Source organism: Nelusetta ayraudi, unplaced genomic scaffold (genome assembly GCF_046127955.1).
Source record: "Nelusetta ayraudi isolate G7.1 ecotype Tasmania unplaced genomic scaffold, CSIRO-AGI_Nayr_v1 ptg000070l, whole genome shotgun sequence".
Classification (NCBI taxonomy): domain Eukaryota; kingdom Metazoa; phylum Chordata; class Actinopteri; order Tetraodontiformes; family Monacanthidae; genus Nelusetta; species Nelusetta ayraudi.
Window position 1 is genome coordinate 575,421 of NW_027466120.1, and position 21,543 is coordinate 596,963.

General features: G+C 42.3%; 2 protein-coding genes across 3 annotated transcripts; one reads left to right on the forward strand and one right to left on the reverse strand.

The window, feature by feature from the left end:
- The first annotated feature begins 123 nt into the window (after nt 1-123).
- Nucleotides 124-9,081, forward strand: emc1 (ER membrane protein complex subunit 1). Its single transcript, XM_076042367.1, has 22 exons — nt 124-283; nt 768-895; nt 1,007-1,072; nt 1,156-1,249; nt 1,326-1,454; nt 1,605-1,731; nt 1,876-2,025; nt 2,176-2,343; nt 2,432-2,503; nt 2,704-2,802; nt 2,932-3,028; nt 3,484-3,600; nt 4,701-4,900; nt 5,013-5,162; nt 5,332-5,493; nt 5,645-5,764; nt 5,873-6,010; nt 6,974-7,147; nt 7,279-7,489; nt 7,642-7,726; nt 7,884-8,013; nt 8,124-9,081. Exons 1-22 carry the CDS (start codon nt 192-194, stop codon nt 8,301-8,303), a joined length of 2,889 nt encoding a protein of 962 aa, XP_075898482.1. The 5' UTR covers nt 124-191; the 3' UTR covers nt 8,304-9,081.
- Nucleotides 9,082-9,492: 411 nt separating this feature from the next.
- errfi1b (ERBB receptor feedback inhibitor 1b) lies at nt 9,493-16,661 on the reverse strand. 2 transcript variants are annotated; one of them, XM_076042359.1, is made up of 4 exons: nt 16,474-16,661; nt 13,278-13,428; nt 12,571-12,650; nt 9,493-11,496 (listed from the first exon to the last, which is right to left on the reverse strand). In XM_076042359.1, exons 2-4 carry the CDS (start codon nt 13,352-13,354, stop codon nt 10,535-10,537), a joined length of 1,119 nt encoding a protein of 372 aa, XP_075898474.1. In that variant the 5' UTR covers nt 13,355-13,428; nt 16,474-16,661; the 3' UTR covers nt 9,493-10,534. The 2 variants fall into 2 exon arrangements, with proteins under 2 accessions (XP_075898474.1, XP_075898475.1); XM_076042360.1 differs by lacking the exon at nt 16,474-16,661 and having other exon boundaries at nt 12,571-12,710; nt 13,278-13,421.
- Nucleotides 16,662-21,543: the final 4,882 nt, after the last annotated feature.

Sequence of the window (21,543 nt, forward strand, 5' to 3'; positions counted from 1 at the left end):
ATACGCAGTGTTATAACTTTACACCGTTTATTTCCTTTAGGGAGAATGTCGGAATATTAAGGGTATTCTCACGATTCTTACTTATGAAAGTACTTTATGCATTTGATCCTTAGGGGGCAGCACCACTCTGTCACCAAGCAGAATTAAAGACAACTTCCGGCTTCGACGAGCAAGCCGAAGCTGCTGTTACAATGGCAAAGGCAATTTTACTGTTTCTAAAACTCATTGCTGTGTGCAGCATTGTCGAGGGCGTATATGAAGATCAAGTGGGAAAATTTGACTGGTAAGATTAACATCAATGTTGATTTGTTTATTCGCTTATGAAGAGCTATGTTTTAATGTTGAAATGCTAATGCTAAACGCTGTCATAGCCAGTCGCTGTGACCCGGCGTGTGTGGGGGGTAGATTTAGATTCAAAGAACATGTGAAAGAAAATCCGCTATGATCCAAAGCAGTGATTTTGTGTAGGTTTACATAAGAATCTGGCGCTTTTGTTAATGTCATTCACCCAAGTGGATACCAATAGATTAATAAGGTTGTTGCATTATAGTCAATGTGACGAAATTATCACTGTCCAGATAACGAATACAATTACAATGTCTACATGTTCCAAATAAATAAAATGTTTAAATATCTTAGCTTTGTGGCATAATTCCAGCGTGAACGTTTGTTTCTATTTTAATGAGTCACACATTAGTGGTTTTAAACCTTTGTAATTTGACTTGCTGACCTTGTGACCGCTTGTTTTCCATAATTCTGTATTTCAGGAGGCAACAGTATGTGGGCAAGGTTCGTTTTTCCCATTTTGACTCACAGGTGCAGTCATCCAAGAAAGTAGTTTTGGCAACAGAGAATAATGTTTTTGCAGCACTCAATACCAGGACGGGAGACCTCTGTGAGTATTTCTTTTTATTGTTTATTATTATTATGCCTACTGAAAATATAATGTAGCACCTTATGTGTAAATTGGAAAAAATGTACAAACATATATATTAATGTTTTACAGCCTGGCGACATGTAGACAAGACTGGGCCAGAGGGGAACATCGATGCCCTCATGCAACATGGCCAAGGTGATTTTGCTGTGGCAGTTTATCAAACGTCAATTTCCGGCTCTTTCATGAAAGCAAATTCCTCGTAACCTGTTGTCTTCTAGATGCGGTGCTGGTGGTTGGGAATGGCCGCCTACTGCGCTCCTGGGAAATAAACATAGGGGGTTTGAACTGGGAGATTGTGCTTGATTCTGGAAGGTGAGTGTTTCTGGTTCATGCAACTGCTATGTTTATAACTGTTTTAAAATGACAAAGTTTCTGTTGTGCTTTCTAGCTTCCAGTCGGCATGTTTAGTTGGACAGCAAGAAACTGTGAAACACGTGGCTGTTTTAAAGAAAACCGTCCTCTCTTTACATTATCTTTCCAATGGTCACCAAAAATGGATAGAAAATCTACCAGAAAGGCAAGTAAAGCTTCTCTGCTACACCCTATTTGCACAAAGAAAGTAGAAACATTTGAGATACGTGGCAATGCATCATCATTGCTGTGAAAAAAATCAAGCTGATCTGTTTGTGTATCTTTGTAAAGTTTTATTGTATTTTTACATTTACAGTGACACTGTGGATTATCAGATGGTATATTCTGATGGAAATGGTCAAGTCTATGCACTGGGAGTTGTTCCTCATTCCCATATAGCAATTGTTGCATACAGTACTGAAGATGGCGAGATAATCAAACAGGTAATTTATTTTGGAGTGGAACGTAAATTTGGGGGAATGTGTCTGTTTGGATCACATTTCTCTTGATCGTTTGCACAAAAAAGCAAGAGTTTTAATACAGTTCAGTTAATTCAAACTGCTCTTTTTCACATGTGTTGTCTTCAGATCTCAGTCGAAGCTCCATGGCTTTCCAATGTACAAGAAAGTTGTACAGTAATTGGGAAGGGAATGTTGACATGCGTCGATCCTTCTGCCGCGTCTCTGCACATGCTCGACTTGCATGCAGACTCAGAGATGACCCAGGTCCTCTTGCAGGTAACCAAAGTGAATTTCAGCTATTTTATTTTGTAAAACAATAATGTGTAATTTTTTTCACACCACCCTAAACATTGGAAGTGTTTTTCTTTGTGGACACTGTATTTGCATTTTTCCTTTTTTTAATTTGCTTCCCTTTTCCCTCTGTAGTCACTAGGGCTCGAGGTCGCCACTGGCTTCCATCCAGTTCTAGTCTCCACCCAGCCCAACCCAGCTCGACCGCCGTTGGCTGAGTTCTTCCTTCAGCTTGGGCCTGAGCAGTTTGTGCTCCTTCAGCTCAACAGTGGCCATATAGCTACGCTGAGGGATTTTAAGCCTGTATGTGACGATGTCTGTGTTTACACTTTTGTCAGATTGATGTTCCAGATCCACTTTTGATCGAGAACACTCTGTCTTTTATTCTTAGGCCTTCTTGGTTTCATTTGCTACAACTGGAGAAAAAACTGTTGCTGCCGTCATGTCACCAAAAAATAAAACTGTGAGTAAATATCAATCATGAAAAAAAGTTATACACTGAATCATGTCATGGTTTTTTCATGTTAGAATCTCATTTGAATGAACATAATGAATTGGTCATACTGTAATTACTGACTTAATTTAATTGAAACTATTTTCCATGGCAAAACACTAGTTTACTGTTAGTAATGACTATGTGACTACCTGTTGTGTTCTGCACAGGCCTGCAGTATAAACCTATTTAGTGCAGAAAATGGACGAAGACTTTTGGACACGACGCTCAATTTTGCTTTGGATTCAAATGGAGGCAAACCAGAAAAGGTTTGATTCTTCATAATTTCCCCATCACATTTGCTCTCTTCCACACCAGCCAACAGGGATAAAACAGCTAGGCTCATGAAAACTTGTCTGATCTTTTTAACCTTATTTATTTGTTGCTCTTTCTTTCAGATGTATGTGCAGGCATTTCTTAAAAAAGACGATGCTGTGGGCTACAGGGTCATGGTGCAGTCAGAAGACCACACTCTCACCTTTGTTCAACAGCCTGGTATGTGTGGCATAAATGCTCTGAAGAAATACCATGTGGCAGATTATTTTCTTCAAGTAATTCTTAGACAATGACTAATTGTAATAGATATTTATGGGTTTGATTTGGCATCATGCTGATGTTGTGCCCTTTGTTTGAACAGCCTATGATTTGTCATGGTTTTTACAGTGTGATCTGTGTTTTGATGTTGGTGTCTGGTCACAGGGCACCTCATAAACGTTGGGTATTCCACTTCTTAATCATCTCAGCGAGTGCCAGCATCCTGCGGAGCGCAGGCAGACACATTTTTCCTAATGTTCACATAATGTGGCTCTTTCCACGACCACAAGGGGGAAAAAATGTTTCACGTCCGTAATTTGTGGCAAGCGTCAACACCGTCTTGCGTACTTGCTGCAGGGTGTGTGGACGAAGGTGAATGATTGCATGAAAAGGAAATAATGTGCATTGTTTTCCAGGGCGTGTCATGTGGATCAGAGAGGAGGCGCTGTCAGACGTCGTGACAATGGAAATGGTGGATCTGCCTCTGACAGGCACGCAAGCCGAGCTGGAGGGAGAGTTTGGCAAAAAGGCCGGTAAATGTCAACCCAGATTCCCCCCCTTTGTCCTTCAAACTCTATTGGGAACTAATATCCATAACAATGCTTGTTTTTCTAATGATTCTTTTAGACCAGATTAGAATATTTTCTTCACACTCCTGCATACTAAAAGGGGCCGGATGTTTGTGAAATGTTGGCCAGTGTTTACCAGCTGTTTAATAGTTTTCCTCTAACATATAACCAGTATTTAAGTCCACTTAATGGTGACTTTTCCTTTGCTTTGTAACTCTTTAGCATCCTAACTGATCGGCGCTGCTTTCCTGACTTTCAAGGTTGCATTGCTTTATTGATAAGCTGATGCTTGGTTGTGTTCTCTTGGCTGTAGGGATCCATGATATTTAATTTTTGGCAGTATTTCCCGCAATAGTATTTGTCTCTTTTCAGTTCAGACAAACAAGGTTTCTATTTGGCTGCTACAAGGCTCTTCTGCAGCAAATGAACTGTGTTCATTTACCTGCTGTGAAGGGGAATTGGCCTCTATTAGAGATGTCGACATGCAAGCAGACATTCAGTTAAATATCCCTCGGTTGATAGCTTGTGTGCACATTGAGCACCGTCATATTTCAGAAATGCATGTTGAGGCCTGATAGGAGTGTTTTAAACCTTCATTGGCCGAAACCGTGTCAGGTCTTATTGTGGATCCCTACCTGGTTGCTCTTTGCTTCACCTTGTCCTGTTTCTTTTTATCCTGCTTTCATTGCTGCCTTTGGATTCAGCTATTCAAGGTAAAATACTATATGACTGCTCAGTTTGATCAACATGTCTTTGTGTCTGTCTCTGCCATTTCCCCCAACCTCTAATTCATTTTACAATCGAGGCATCATTCTTAAAAGTCAGAATTTGCACATCTTTGTCTTTCACTGTGTTGGCATTAATGTATAGACTAGATAGGCAATCAAGTTGTGTGTTGTTGTTGTAGTTTTTACAGACACTGATTTGCAAGATCTGTGAAATCCTTGCAATTCCAATAAAAGATTGTCCACAACATAAATGTCAATTAGTAATACATTTAATTGAAGCCCAGATCCACCGATGGGGGCTGATTCCTCTGTGTGTTCTTACTGACATGTGTCCAGACGGCCTGATGTCAATGGTTCTGAAGAGGCTGTCCTCCCAGTTCATCCTGCTGCAAGCCTGGGTCGGCCACCTCTGGAAGTTGTTCTACGACGCCAGGAAACCTCGCAGGGACGTTAAAAACGAAGTGACCATCGAGAACCTCTCCAGGGACGAGTTCAACCTGCAGAAGATGATGGTGATGGTTACGGCGTCCGGGAAGGTACAGGAACAAGGCTGCGCCACCTCATGGTGCTCAGGAACCCCTGACCAGTAGCCTTCAGTTGAGACTCCGGTTCCTGCCTCTGATCACCCTTTGCCTTTTCTTTGTGAAGCTCTTCGGGATCGACAGCAAGACGGGCACTATTTTATGGAAGCACTACCTCGAGAACGTCCCACCCGGCGCAGTCTTTAAACTGGTGGTGCAACGGACCACCGCTCACTTCCCCCACCCACCACAGTGCACCCTGCTCATTAAAGACAAGGTTTCTAACAATCCCATACTCTAATAATAGACTGAATGCTGACTTAGCTGGCCACTTGAGCCATTACTCCCAGTTAACTGGTTTCCATGTGTTTGCTGGAATCTAAACTGAGAAGAAAACTCAAGCGCTGAATACTATAAAAGACATGTGTTTGTTCTTTCATTTGCAGGAGTCGGGCCTGACCACACTCCATGTTTTTAATCCTATTTTTGGAAAGAAGAGTCACGTCACACCACCGGCTCTACCTCAACCGATCCTTCAGTCGCTCCTGCTGCCTCTGATGGACCAGGACTATGCAAAAGTCTTGCTTCTTGTGGATGATCAGTATAAGGTCAGTGGTAAACATCCAACAAAAGCATCCACTCGGAGTCAAATTAGAAACCAATCCAGTCACACACAAATGAATAAAAAAATAGTACACAAATATAGGATAACGGGATTTGTCCTTCAGACGCAACATCTTGTCTTGTCTGTTTCTTCAGGTGTCTGCTTTTCCATCGACAAAGAATGTTCTCCAGCAGCTCCAGGAGATGGCCTCCTCCATCTTCTTTTACCTGGTTGACTCCAGTCAAGGGCGTCTTTCTGGCTACAGACTGCGGACGGCAAGTCAACTTGATGGGTGTTTTTTTTTTACAGTGGTTTTTGTCAGAGGCATTGCTGTAACAAGTTTATTTCAATAAAAATGAGTCTGGATGTCGTTGTGCTTGCAGGATTTGTCGACGGAACTAATCTGGGAGGTTGTCATCCCAACTGAGGTGCAAAGGATTGTTTCTATTAAAGGGAAAAGGCCCAATGAGCATGTGCACTCTCAGGGGAGAGTGATGGGAGACCGCAGTGTCCTCTATAAGGTAGGAGCTCTTCAGTCAAAATCTTTTCTTTTTTTTTTTTGGTTCTTAAAAACGTACGGAGAGTTTGAATGTTATGTCATTGTTGTGATTACTGTTAGGCTTGGCTTCTCGTCGCCTCAGCTTTTTGTTCCCACGTCAGTCAGTAACAGTCACACCCGTTGCCATGGCATTGGCTGAAAACTCATCTTTCCCAGGCGTACATCACCAGAAGGGTGGACGTCTCTCCATTGAATCATGGCTAAAACGGCATACTCACTGACCCTCTTCTTTTCCACCTCTTTTTCACACTGTCAGTGTGGTTATTACTGATGACTTTTTTTTTTTTTGTTGCAGTAAAAACGCCCAACCCCTGTCAATTACTTGTGGTGACTGCAATGTTCTGTAATAATAGTGTAACAGAAACCAACTGTACTAAGGTGTTTCCAGTCTTGAAGTTCCAGACTATAATACGTACACAGCATCTTGAACAGAAAATGTATTTTAATTACTTGTTTTCGAGTACCCCACTTGAGCTCACGTATTTCTCATACCAGCTGTGATACCTGAAAGAAACCTTGACAAGATTCAGAGCCTGCCACCTTTTGTGTGTTATTAAAAAAGATAATTTTTGCATATTTACTTGCCTTACTAAATATATTCATATGTGTTTGGCTTTGTTCTATTTCAGACCAATAGAGAAGATTCTTTTAATGTTACACATTGGGCCTTTAATGCTTTAGAAATGTTGTTAAGATAGTCGGCATGCTAACCATGTAGACTAAGTTGATTTTGCATATATTACAGACTCATTAACAAAATAGGGTCATTGTATCATATGTCCTAGTCAAATTAAATTTAAAGAATGAGTTGTATCATTACATTTGTGTACCCTACCTATTTATTTTCTTGATTGATCCTCTTTTCAACTGTACAAGAGTGATGTTTTGAGTTTTTTTTTTGAGCGTTTCAATCCTTTTCTTGCAGTACCTGAACCCGAACCTTCTTGCTGTGGTGACCGAGAGCGCAGACAATCACCAGGAGCGAAGCTTCGTCGGCATCCTCTTGATCGACGGCGTGACCGGTCGCATCATCCACGAGGCCGTCCAGAGAAAGGCCAAAGGGCCGGTGCACGTCGTCCACTCCGAGAACTGGGTGGTGGTGAGTCCCGCTGCATCAGCAGCATACCGGTGGTGTAACAGCAGTTAGCATCCTGCTGTGACATGTGAAAAGGAAACGCTGGTTGTGTTCATGTGACCTCACCCCTGGCTTGTGCGTGTCTGACTTTGCAGTATGAATACTGGAGCACCAAGTCCCGCAGGAACGAGTTCTCTGTGATCGAGCTGTACGAGGGCATGGAGCTCTACAACAGCACTGTGTTCAGCTCGCTGGATCGACCACATGCCCCTCAGGTGCTCCAGCAGTCCTACATTTTCCCCTCCTCCATTTCTACTCTGGAGGCCACGCTAACAGAGAAGGGCATCACCAGCCGCCATCTGCTCAGTAAGTTCCATTGTATGACTCATTGCCCTTCATTTTCCCCTTCAAGACACTGGAAGGAACTTTTTTTTTTTCCTCCCCTTTAAAAAAAACAAAACTTTAAACATGGCTAGATTTCTTGTTTACATTTTTTGGTGGGCTTCTCTTTGTCATAGTTGGCTTGCCATCCGGAGGAATTCTGTCATTGCCTAAAATGTTCCTGGATCCTCGGAGGCCAGAAATAGTAACCGAACAGAGCCGGTCAGTCCCTCCGTCAGCGCTGATGCGCACATTCACATATTTATCAAAACAAAGCATTTTTTTTAAGAATAAATCCAAACACTTGCTGTCTGTTCCACTTTTGATTCTTCTTTCTTTTTTTTCAATCTGTCTCTGAACGTCCGCCCTCTGTCCTTAGTGAAGAGAACCTGATACCTTACGCACCAGAACTGATCATCCGAACAGAGTGGTTCATCAACTACAATCAGACGGTGTCAAGAGTACGAGGGATCCACACTGCCCCCTCTGGATTGGAGTCCACCTGCCTGGTGAGTGACAGGATTTTATTTTGTTTCTTCTTTCACGGGTAAGGCTGTATTTTATTTTGTATTTTTAAAGCTGAATCTACACAGGGCCAATAACATGTTTTCCTGCGCAGGTTGTGGCTTACGGTCTGGACATCTACCAGACCCGGGTCTACCCCTCGAAGCAGTTCGACGTGCTCAAGGACGACTACGACTACATGCTGATCAGCAGCGTTCTCTTTGCCCTTTTCTTCGCCACCATGATCAGCAAACGCCTGGCGGAAGTCAAACTGCTGAACCGGGCGTGGCGGTAAAGCGGGCCGCTGTAACCTCCCATCTCTGACAGCCCTGAAGCTGCACTGATGACCTCGGCCCGACGGGATGAGATGCCTGGAGAATGTGCCTGTAGAAGAACGGAGGTCAAAGTTCGACAAGAAGGCCCACATGGAACTGCAGGGGTAAGGGAAGCGTGGGGTGGGGTGCTGGACGCAGGGGAAAGTTTGTTGTTCATTTTTTTTTAACTTATTTTGCAAGCACAAATGATTATTTCTTAGCATAATTAACTTTTTGTGCCATGTCTTTTTTGATGTCTAACAAATATATGATTGAGAAAAAAAACAGCCTTGGATTTAATGTAAAACTGAGCAGTTTGGAAATTCCTATACATGTGAAGTTTTGATACCTCCCCCCCCCCCCCGCCCCCCCACTAAGATAAAAATCTGTACTTTATCACATAGTTTAAATGGAGAGTGATTCTAATAAATATGAAGGGTTTAGAAAAATAAAGATAAGATGTAATGCGAAATAGCTTTGATTCAGTGCAATACTGCTGTTTGGTTTGCACTTTTTAGTCTGCTGAATTGTTCTTAAACTCAAATGCCATTTGTTTTGATGGCAACGGAGCTCTGAGGTCACACTGTAGCGTGGACACTGAATGGTTGTTTTGGACTCTTCCACCGAGGGCACTGCGCTACTGCCGTCCAATCACATTTCTGACTACAGTCATCAGCTTTGTTTTTTGTACATCTACCATCTTGTGATCCACTCGTAGCTGCTGTTGATGCTCCATTAAAGTTATTCTCAGAACTTAAAGTCTTTTTGATTTTTGTCAAGCGTTTACATCAATTTCTCAGTATTTTTGGCTTCTGATTCTTGATATTCTCTTTGGTGGTGAACAGTCAGGGTTTATTTTCCTCTTGATGTTTTAAATTTGTTTTTAAGTGTCCTCAGCCGGGCTGTATTTTTTTTTCCTAGAAATTCTTTAATAAACAAGACTACTTATAACAGGCAATTAAGTCCATTTAAATTTATTTTTTTTTATTTAATTCTACTTCATGATCAATTTTTATGAAATTTTGTCTGTGTTAAATTTGTTTTGTCTTGCTGAAACAGGACGTTGAACGTAGACCTTTTCCATGAATAAAATTGTTCTTGGCACCTGAACAGTCTCTGCCTGTCCCACCAATTTTTCAGAAAGGACAATGAAAACTGAGAATGCAGAACTTGAGTAGTTGAATAAGTTATTTTATTTCTATAAATAGATTATGAACACATTTTACCATTAATCCGTTTTGACAACAAACATCTTTGCTCCAACTGACACAAAACCCTTGCAGGACCTCTCAAACTGTTGATGTAACAAAAGTTGTAAACATGCACATTGTAAATGTAACATCATGACATCTGTGCGCACAAAACGGAAAGCATTTAAAACCCAATCAGTACCACTTTAACATCATATACTGTATGTTACCTTCTGTAATTAGAGGAATTTAGGAATAAAGAGTTTCGTGAGGCGATCAGAACTGCAAATAAAATGATCACTAAATGTCCACAATTTCACTGATGTAAAAGATACACATTTCCATTGTGTCTTAGATTATGGTAACTGCCTATTTGTTTAACACTTAATAAATTAAAGCTTGCAGGAGAATTAGAGAGGCGTCACATGGAATGAGCATGTTGTTCACTGAGAGATAAAGACAAAAACAGACGTTATGACCATGCAAAAGAACGAGTTGGTGTAGCTGCAGAGGTAATCAGAATCACAGTAATTCAGAGGATATTTCAGTTGCCTAGCGTCGGCCTTAATGCTTGTCCACTTATAATGAATCTATCAATACTTCAGACGGATAGTGTTAAGCGAAATGATGCGCACGGGCCAAACAGTTTGGTACAAGGCCAGCTTGTACACAGCCGTTCTTTGTGAGCACTAATCCAGGTTGGCTTCTGTTTTGTACGCTGGTTGAGTTAAAGTCATAGAGGTAAAAGGACGTTCAGTAAACTAAAGCTGAAAAATCTTCAAAAACATTTCCTTCCTTAAAAAAACAACAACTCTCATATACATTATGGAAATTGGAATGTTAGAATGTTCTCCAGGACAGCTGTAGAATACTGACAGGTAAAATGCTCAGTTAAAAAAAAAAAAAAAAAAAGGCACGCTGCGGTGTAGTGCCAGTATCAGTCATTTGAAATAACCTCAACATGAGTTTTCAATCACACATCACTCTGTCCCCGTTGTACTTTCAGTCACAGTAAGTTTTAGTCATTTGTTCTGCCAGACGCTGCTGCTGCTCCCCGACCTCGCCGGTTCACTCAGGAGTCTCTCTCGTCGGTCCGAGGGCGCCCCCTGGCCCGGCGGCAGCAGGATGTAGTGCGTGCTGCTGGCCTGCCTGCCGTCCTTCACGATGGGGACGATGCAGGGGGAGCACTGCGGCGCGGGTGGCGCCCTCTCACTGTGCTGCCTCTGCAACACCCTGCTCACATAATTGGGGTTGGCGGCAAAACTCTGCGTGGCAGGCATGACGCCGTTGATGTAAATCGGGAGGCTCATGGGACTCGGGGTGCGCGGCGGGCACGGCGGAACGATGGGCGCCCTGGGAGGAATTCTGGGAGGCCTGTCGTCCTCGGCCAGAGTTCTGGACAGAGCGGCGGGTTTCGGCGGGATGACGGGGGCGCGGGGAGGGACTTGCGGTTTGTCAGCGGGGCTGGTTGTGCTGCTGCTGCTGTGGGAAGCAGGGCCTGAGGTAAAAAATGAGAGTCTGGACGGCTGAGTGTCCACCATCTGCTGGTTGTCTTCCCTGTGAAGAGCCCAGGCAGTGGCTGCCCTGCCTGTCAGTCTGTCTTCTCTTCCAGGCCAGGAAAAGGCCAGCGGAGCGACTCCAGCGTCGTCCGCCTGCAACGAGATCTCCTGGTAGGCGTAATTCACTTGACCAAAATCCCTGGCCGCGCTCCGGATCACAGGCTTCGGGCAGCTCTTAGGCAGCAGGCGCCTCCGGTCGCTGGTAAAAAACTCCACCTCGCTGTCTGCGGCCTCGTCCGACATGAGCTCCTCGGGATCAGGCAGCGGCGGCAGAGGTTTGATTTCTCTCTGGTGGCCTCCGAACAATGTTTGTCTCTGAGTGGAAGGGACCACCTGGTCCCCCTCATGAGCCAGCAGCGAGAAGTGATCGGAAGTGAAGCGATACGCCTCAGAGTAGCAGGGAGGCTGGGAGGTGCAAGTGTTGTCTGGGGAGAAAAGGGGGAAAAGATTATCATGGTGTTCACAAGTGCCTTCAAGAAATCATAGATTGCACCGCGCGGACAGATACTGGAGCTGCTATTACGCAAGGTTTTGCTATCAGTGTTGTTTTTTTTCGTCAGAGTGGAAACAATTCCCAGAGGAAGAAACATGGAAAAACAACTTTTGCAGTTTCAAGAAAAGAAAAAAAAAAAAAAAACCCTGACAAGGATCGGGACAGTGAGTGTAGGAGGGAAAAAATACCAGGGCAAGTGGGCCGCTCACTCTAATGGCAAAGAAGAAACAACCCTCCTGTTTTGTTGTTCGAGGTGTCGCACAGGAAACGGGAGTGAAAACATGTTGGAAACAACCTCTTAACCTATCACCCTCTTCGTCAAACATCAGCCACAACACCCTGATTAACGCACGGGCCGCCATTCATCGGCGAGGCTGGACACAATCTTAACAGAGCTTCCCATGTCCTTCTGCGTGGAAACATCCGCCGTGCCCCAGACTGCAGGAACAGCTGGTGACCGGGGAGCAATAAGGCAGCTCTTGGCTCTCCTACGCAACTCGGCACGTCAGCTAACTCACATCGAATGATGTGAGTTTTACAATAAAGCCTTATGAACGCGCAACCGTGTCAGTTCATGTCAGCACACACACACACACACGCTGCATCGCTGGTGCCGAAATCTGTCACACACTTACACAGCAATGAAAGAATTAAAGATTTAAGTAGCTTTCAAATCTGTTTACTACCGTTTACAACCATTTTTGGGTATCTCGTCATTCGATATTTAAAATCTGTAAGTCATCAGAATCACAAATTCTCAGAGAAGTTTTTTTTTTTTTTTTTTTTTAATTCACGTTCAAATTTAAATATTTTGGTGAAACAAGACAAATGAAAGAGTGACAATTTCAATCAGTGGCAATGTTTGATAATAATAAAATTGAATTTTATCAGACTCATTGAAAGTAAAAATAACAACTAAACAATCACAGACCATGTGTAATTTATTGTAAAAATCATCACAATTTTACATTATCCAAAATATGTAAATATACAATAAAACACTTACAGTTAAACTCCTTGGACGTTTGCTGCTGCTGCAGTTCCTGCAGGTTGTTTTCCAGATCGCCACTTAGACTGAAGCGCATTCTGCGGAGCACCAGAGGTTGAGAAATCCATACTGAGTTGTGCTACGTGCGTAAATCATTCCTACACATAACCTAACATGAGTTAGTTATTGAATGTGGGACAAAAACAAGCATGACACATGCATTATATTGCAGCATTGTAGGTTGATTGATATTCCTGAGCTACGTGTTAGCTCAGGAATATCACGTATACCACGTATATTTTCTCTCTGCCTGTCTGCATGCACACCACCCATATGCATGGAACACAGTCTCCTCTCTTTCCTTTCTTTGTATTCTTCTTTGTTTGTATAGCCACTTCTCAAGATGCATTTACCTGACAAAACATTCAGTTTATAACTTAAAACTGTGAAATTTAGCAGATTTAGACTTCTTTTTTTGGGGGGGGCTTCCAAGCTTTACCAATGGGTTCTTTTCTTACTGAAGCAGAAAAATAAATGTAAAATGATAAGTAATTTTCAGTTTTAATGTTTAGTTTTATTTTTTTGTTTTAAGTACTAGAAAATTATTACTAGATATTATTTTTCTAATTATTGGAATAAGTTACTGTCACATCCTTGCACGAGGTGCACTGATGACTGTTTACATTTTTTCTTCAACTTCCTGTGTAGCATTTGTGTTTGTTTACCTGTTCAGGTCATGCTGTCCCCAGTAATTGTTTTGATTCCCGGACATGTTGTGGCAGAAACTGTTCTCAAAGTGCATGGGGGTCTTTTTGATGTCAGTCTCAAGCGTCAACGCTGGTCAGCGCTCATCTTCATTTCACGCACAAGTGCAATCTGCGGAAGGGACAGAATCACCTTTCACTTGTTTTGTTATGGCAATAGGAATAATAACTTACAGTACATTTACATTTTGGTAACACCTTCTTTGCAAAATGTCCTTCAATAGAATATAAACACCAGACATCTGGAGCCACCACAACACACCCTGGCGTATGCACTCTTCCCTACAGGCAGGTCAGAGGTCATCCAGACACTCCAGAACAAACAGTGAGACACCATACAATCTTAAAAGCTCAGGAGACTTATTTTAATAATGCATTTCAATGCCCCGTACAGTATTTTTAACCCGTCCTCTAGCTACACAGGTCTCATTCTGTCAAGAATCACCGCAAACAACAAAATCAAGTACAGGAACTTCTAAAGGGAAAGATACTAATAAGGGCTATAGAAGATATATATTTTAAGAACCACTGTAAATCATCTCAAATCTGACAAGACTTGTCAGTGAACCTCTCCGAAAGCGCAATTGTTACGCTGCACAGACAACTGCCATGGTTATTGTGGCTGAAATGAATTTGTCTGATGTGCAGGCTGCACAGAACAGAGTAGAACAGAACAGAAAACAAATAATCAAAGCAAAAATCTAAATTATTCACCGGCCGGACTTTAACCTGAAAAAGGAGGGTCAGCCTCACCACACCAATCACACACACGACAAAGCATCAAAACTCTTATTCATCACATTCCTACATTTTTTCTTGTTACTCACATACACAGTGGATGTAGGAGGCAAACAATCCGGGTGGCATGCATAATGAAGCGAGAGAAAACCACCACTAACAATACAGCAACCCATGCAGCCATTTGAATATTTATGTCATCCTTAAAACAACTGACTGTGACGTCATTTCCACCAGTGGGTCTCGGAGATGGGAGGATGCTGAACAATTAGCGAATTCTACCGGCAAAATACTTAGCACCCATGAATGGAGCCACTCTCGGGCATGAATGGGCCTTTGTGTCCCTTGGGCGCGCTGCGACGCGAGCCTGAAAATACGGGTGAACGCTCCCATGAGGGTGAGACTGAAGACACGCCATGGAGACATGTGGGCACAGCCAAGGTATGGGCCGCTGCCTCCGGTCCTCTGTACCCCCCCTCACCCCCCAACTGGCAAAGTTCTAAAGAATAAGGCCGGGGCTGAAAAACAGTTTATTGTTTATCTGATGCAGGAGCCTTGATGCGTTGTCCCTGACTGTTTCCACCTTCATCTTCTCTCAGGCAGTCGGCCATTCACTCTGCGGACCGTTCACAAACCCTTTAAACGAGGCACGGCCTTCAAACCTCATGCTTTCCATCCCCCAATTACAACTTGGTGTAAACCCCTCTCGCCAGATACGGTTTTTGTAAATATTTCCAACCGCAACATCAGCGGATCATAATATGAAAAGTGTAGCACCGCATGAACAGAAAGAGCCTTGGTTAAATTGGCACCAGACTGGTTGTTTACTCTGCAGGAACTGGTTGTGAGTAGCTGAAGACGTGAGGAGCGACTCTGGTAGATGTTACAGGGCTGAGAAAATATTTACTACTCGCCACTATTTACTTGACCATTGACAACATGGATTAAAAAAAAGGGGGGGGGGTGACATTCGGCTTCATTGACCACAGCATGTGGTAAAAACTAAACTGTGGTTTGATCACGATGTCCTTTTCCATGATTCTATTACATCATTTAATTTGCCATATTGTCATAACATGAGTACTTTGATATAATTCATCATCATCATCAAATCAAGTCCATTACTCATTCTAATTATCAATAAACCTCCCACTAAAGATTTGTGGGAATGTGCTCTTGTTGGGGCTCAAACGACACTGCCACCTCACTAATATACTTCTTTTAGTCTTGTAACCATTTGAATCCTTGTGTTTTTTATTTATTTTAACTCTTATTGTGGTGGCACAGGATCTGAGAATGAGTAACACTTTGCAAACAGTGTACTGCACAATGTGTTGTGTAATGCGAGAACTACAACCTTTGAATATGTGAATGTAAGACGTGAATCCTCCTGACCACAGGATGAACAGTGAATCATTCAGTCCATGGGATGGGCTCCTTTCATTCATAAAATATTCTACTCAACCAAAGGGCATGCGACTGAAGGATATTGTATTTCACCAGACTGCTATTCAACTTTAAATAAATGAATCAAGTCTGTGATTCACCAGAATTACAATGTAACTGCATGATGACGAAGTGGATTTCTGCTCAAACGATATAAAAAAAAAAAATGGGGCAAAATAAAGTTTTTAGAAACTTATTTTTAATTTAAAACATTGTTTTGTTTTTTCAATTATATGTAACTAATACTTATCTGATGTAGATAATAATCAAGATTCCAAGGAATTAAATAATAATAATAATAATAATAATAATAATGTATTCCACTAATAATGTGAATAAAACAGAATTCTGGAGGTCATTTTACCAGATACAAGCAGGCAATGGTACAAACAGATCCTCTGCGGAGTCGATGAATTGAGATGTGTAAGTTATATTCAATTAGATTAATATCGGACTAAAGACTGAACAACCACAGTTAAAACACAAATGATTTGACTCTGCCGTGCGCCCTCTAGAGGCGATCCGGGAATGGGCCCTACAGTCCAGGGCTGACCCATCCCGTCTCGACGGGACTTCACTCGGCCGTCACAGGGGAACTATGCAGCGGGGCCGGGAGAACAGTCTGTTCCGCCAATGTAGCTAGTTACTTAATCCCCACACAACTATTATCACACAAAGCGGTCGCCTTAAAAAAAAAAAAGAAAAAAAAGAAACCTGGTTGATACATGTACCGCTGCTTTAGACCTACGTTCTCCCGCTTCTTTTCGCCCTACAAACGGTCAGTTTTTCTGTCCTTAAACACAGAATTCGACGTGGCGTTCGGAGGCTGATCGTGAACGGTCTCCGCCGCATCCCAAAACAAAGACGGCTTCATCCATCGCTTCGTTGAAGGTGGATTTAAATCCGGGCTCGGCACCGGATAAAACGGTGGTGTGGTGCGGTGCGGTGGTGGCCAGATGGACGGAAGTCTTACCGAGGGAACGCGGCCCTCCGGTCCATCACGTGAGGAGGTCCAACGCGGTGGCCTGGTTCCGGCCAAGTGCCCCGAGGTGAACGGACCGGCTGTCAGTGTTGCGGTGCGATGGGAACCATGTGCCGCATCCAGCGGCTGTCAACAACACCGGGAAGGTGAAGCTCATTCAGTCGGAGTGACGCGCTCCGCCACATCTCTATATAAACACGCACGTAGCTCGTAGCTCCACCCAGGTGGTTTCCTTATAAGGACAAAACACAGCGTCACCCACTACGGAAAACTGAACGCCATGAGCAAAGAAGTGGTGAGATCCCTTTGAAAGCGGCTGTGCTGGGAAGGGAGAAAAGTCGGCTACATTTGCTTTTGATTTATCTCTGTATTTTTCCTTAAAGCTCTTTCGACACATGCAAAGTATTTAGTGTGGGTAGTGGTCATCCATGTGACCAGCGAACTCGGATTTTCGTCATTAAAAGCTTGGCGAATTCAGTTCACATGAAAATAAGGTTTTCTTCTTGATCAGGTATGATAAAAAAAACAAAACATTTTATTATATTTTTATTTATTTATTTATTTATTGTCATACAGCCATTTCTGTATTTCTAAATATAATTTAGATCCATCTTGGAAATGAGAACTGTGTACAACATCATGTGTCACATGAGCTGTATTCAAAAGAAATGAGGTCAAGCTGTAGTGGCTGTTAAATATTAAATTCTTCTTAGAATTGTGAATTTGTTTTTTTTATTATCCTTGGTTTATAATAATTATGTACACTGTATGTTATATTAATTTCTTTTTGTTAAAATTAGGTTTGTGTCTTTGTCACATTTAATTGTTTTAATTTGTGTAAACTACATCTTTTATTACACATGTCTCACTTAATCAGATGCACTATAATTTTAAATTTATCAAGCTTTCTTTATTTATAATACTGTAACCATGTAGCTTTTCGTTATCAGAAATAAACTGTGTGTTTGAGCAAGTAATATCTCACTGATGCCGAATAATATCCCTTTAGCACAGGTTCTAGATAGCTTTATATTTTTGTTAGATTTTGTTTCAGGACCGTACGACACAAGGCGGTATACCATTTTTTATTTTTTTTTTTATCTGACCTATGTGGGAGTCACTTGTGTGGGTGTGGTTTGACCGGAGTACAACATACAGCTGGTAGTGAAACGTAAATGTGATGGGCAATCCAGTTACCACAGTGGATGAGGAGATAGAGTGTGACATTTGGAGTTCACTGTCTGTGTTTGTCTTCACCCACGCGGACTGGCGCAAGGACAACGTGCTGTAGTAGGCCGTCTTACTACAAATAGCAGAAAAGTGACTCTGTTCCACTCTTTAGTCATATGACCACAATCAGCCTGCAGATAACCTCTCTAATGATGAGACACTAAGTGTTAGGAAGTGCAAAAGATCCTAATAAAAGCACACACAACATGCCAAATGACATGTCACACTGCCTGTTATTCTGTGGGATTTGTACGGCTGAACTGATATAGCACTCTAATAAAAAAAATAAAATAAAATCCACACTGGGTCAGTTATGGATTAGGGTGTGTCTTATGCCTATGACCAACCAAAACCAACAGTTTACTTGCCCTCACCAACGTAATATGTTTGCTTAACGTGACGGTAATTCTGTTTCAGCAAATAAAATCTTTCACCAACTTCCTGTTAGGTAACGGTAGCATTTTCCAAACAGAGCAGAACAAAACAGGTCCAATCAGTTTTTTTGCAGTGTTAAATGAAAATAGAAGTGTGACCTGTATCTAATCAGCATTATATGCACATTTCAGGACTGTTATTTTATGTCTTAATGCATCTGCATGTACTCTTTTATGTTTTTGAATGACAGTGTCTGTATGAAAGATGATGAGAGCTTGATGAGAGCTTTGTATTAGACTGCCCGCAATGCAATGACAATAAGACCAACTTCATTCGATTGAATTTGATTCAATTCAACCTTGTATTTTGACTCTCCGGAAGGAAAGTCACCTTTGAAAAGTTTTTAATTCTGTCAAAGGGGAAACATCACAGCATGTTTTGATTTTCTCTCCCTCCTACTGGGCTGCTGTCACTCCTCTGCCCTCTGTGGGCGCTTAGAGTGACCCGGGATGCTCCAAGCAGTGGGGGCTGATGTCAGGCAGGGTTTGCCTCCCACAGGGAAGGTCAAGTCATTTCCTGCTCTGAAAGGCCTGTCGTCCCTCACAGCTGTCAGTGCAGTCAGAAGCCCACCTCCCACATCTGTACCCCTCATCCCCTCTGTCTGTCTTCTTTTTTTTTTTTTTAATTTTCAAACATGTGATGGATTACTCTGAAGGAACTCCTTCATGCATCAAAGCTGGACTATAAGTCCTCCTCCCCGAAGACGCGAACATCACCTCCGACACAGGAGTCAATAACGAGTAGGGGTTAATGACAAAAGGCTGCAGTGGATATTATTCCACAAGACAAATGTGTGCATGCCTCTCATTTCACCTGGACTCTGAAAAGCAATAAGTAGGTGTTAATGTACATGCTATATGGTAAATACATTTGTGTAGGTTGGAGTGCTGACACTGTGACACAGGGAATTCTCTTATAGAGGAACCAGCTGTGTACAAACATGCAATAGTAATTACAGGCCTGTTACAGACTGCAGACAGACAGGTTCCTGCAGATGGTTTCAAAAGTCACCGTCGACCTCCAGCATGTTCGCATAACACTACAATGCTGTTGTACCTATGAATAAACTTTACACTTTTCTTCTTCTTCTTCTTCGTCTTCTTCTTCTTCTTCTTCTTCTTCTTCTTCTTCTTCTTCTTAAGCTAAAGAAAGTCTTGAAATGCCTCATTTCCAGCTGGCACATGTGTAACTGTTTAAAATTCCAATCCATCCAATCAAAGGTTGATGAGTAAACCGTGTAACACTGCGCCAGAGATGAAACAAGAGGCCACAGTCACTCAACTCGGGATAAGGTTACAGTGATTTCAAAAAAGAAACAGAAACTTTCAAGCTATTCTCAACTTGTCCTGATTGCACCTCATTGCTGCCACCCACCACTTCCTTTTAGCCTGACAAGGAACAGTCATGTTCATGTTCATGATACTATTGCGTGTTTTAACACACCCATACCCAAAATGGCTATTATGTATATATAAAATAAATATATAAAATAAATATATATACGTGTGTGTGTGTGTGTGTGTGTGTGTGTGTGTGTGTGTGTGTGTGCTCAGAGATGACCATCACCAACAGCCTTAATCACTGTCTGATATAATGATTTGAAAAACACACCTTTGTCAGTCTCTTTCTTTCTCTTTGTTTAATGGCTGTGCGGGTTGGGTCGGACTAGTTGGAGGCGTCAGGAAGGAATCAGGCTTCTCACATGTCCGAGTGGGCTTCAGAACTATGGCCTTTAACCTCGTCCCATAAGGAGACAGCTCAACTATCAAAGAACCAGCAGCCATCAGTGGGGAGAGGACCACTGCCCACTGAACAAGAATTATGGAAGTGCAAGCTTTAAAATATTAAGGGTCTCAGACGACACAAACAACAAAATGAAAAGCCATAGGGGCGCCTAACAAAACAAAAACAAAATTGATTTGTTAATTTTTATTCTTTGTTCAGTTCATCCGAATGTATCACTGGAATAAAATTTATCAGAAAATACAAAAAATAGAAAATGGGAAGTAGATGCACACGTTACGCTTTATAATTGTTAGAGCTTGAGTACAAACAGAGAAGCAAAAATTAAAAAACAAAAACTAACCAGTTTTTCACAGGGTGCTAACAGAGAAAGAACAAACAGTGTTGGCAGCCAAAGAAATGATTGAGGAAGTGACATGAATTAAAGCAGTTTAAACCCTGTGACATCTGATTTCATGGTGATGGCCTCACTGAACGCCAGGGACCAGAGAATGAAAAGAGTAATTCTTTACCCAGGATGCAGCACCATGGGGGCCCAGGCGGCTTCCCTACCCCCTGAGTTCAGACTTTAATGTGGGCAGAGGGCCTGCAAGTCCAGCAGGATGTCCTCAGCAACCCTGTGAAGTTGGTCATAAAGAAGTTCAGCTGAAATAAGTGATTTGAAAAACAGACAGGAAAAAAAGACCTTCAACATTATAGCCCCTGAACGATTATTGTCATGGTATACTGAAAAGCGAACAAGCTTGAACATTCAAAAATGAAATAGAACAGAATGACCCCCTTTTATGTAATAACAAACATTAAATATTAGCTTGTCCTCAACAGTGGTCTCACCCCAGGGTCAAAGTCTTTTGAAAGCAGGGGACGGGGAATAGGTAAATAAGATAAGTTAGGTAAATAAGTTTTGTGAATGTTGTCTAATGTGTAAGGTCTGCTGTCAGTCTGTCTGAGTGCATGTGTGTATGTGACTGGTGCAGAGCATAGGAGGCTGCGGGGGTGTCAAGGCCATTTGTGTGTTCTTGAACAACACAAATTTCAACAGAATACCACAAAATTATTAACTGCTTTCTCAAGAACTCAGACCAGAGTTCTCTGGCAGACTTCTCCAACTTCCACAACTTAACTCCTCCAAAACCCTCCTTTTCTCCAAAACTTTCCTTGTCCCACTTTTCCACATTTTTGACATCAGTGCTGCGTTCACTGCTTTCCTCCTCCTCTTCCTCCTCCTTCTCCTCCCCCATATCTTCTTCCTACACTACCTCCCTCTCTTCCGTCACGCCTCCTCCTCCTCCTCTCCTTCATCATCATCCTTCTCTTCCGCCGCCTCCACCACCGCCTCCTCACCCACCTCCACAGATACCAGTGTTGCCAAGGAAGGAAAGTTCAATGTGACTTCACATCTGAGAAACCCAGTCAAACACCCTGGAGACTCTTCCAGGCAACTTCACTGAATCATAAAGTAAACAACTTGGGTGATCAAGGGATTGACAAACAAAGTCTGAATTGAAATGTGTCCATCACTCAGCAGCAAAAAAACCTCTGTGACGAGCCAAACTTCAAGCAATGAATCGTCACATAACATTTACATAAGCTGCGAGTTAAACAAATCTTAGCAGAATTTTCATCATGTTTTGACTGTTGGCGGGCCAATCA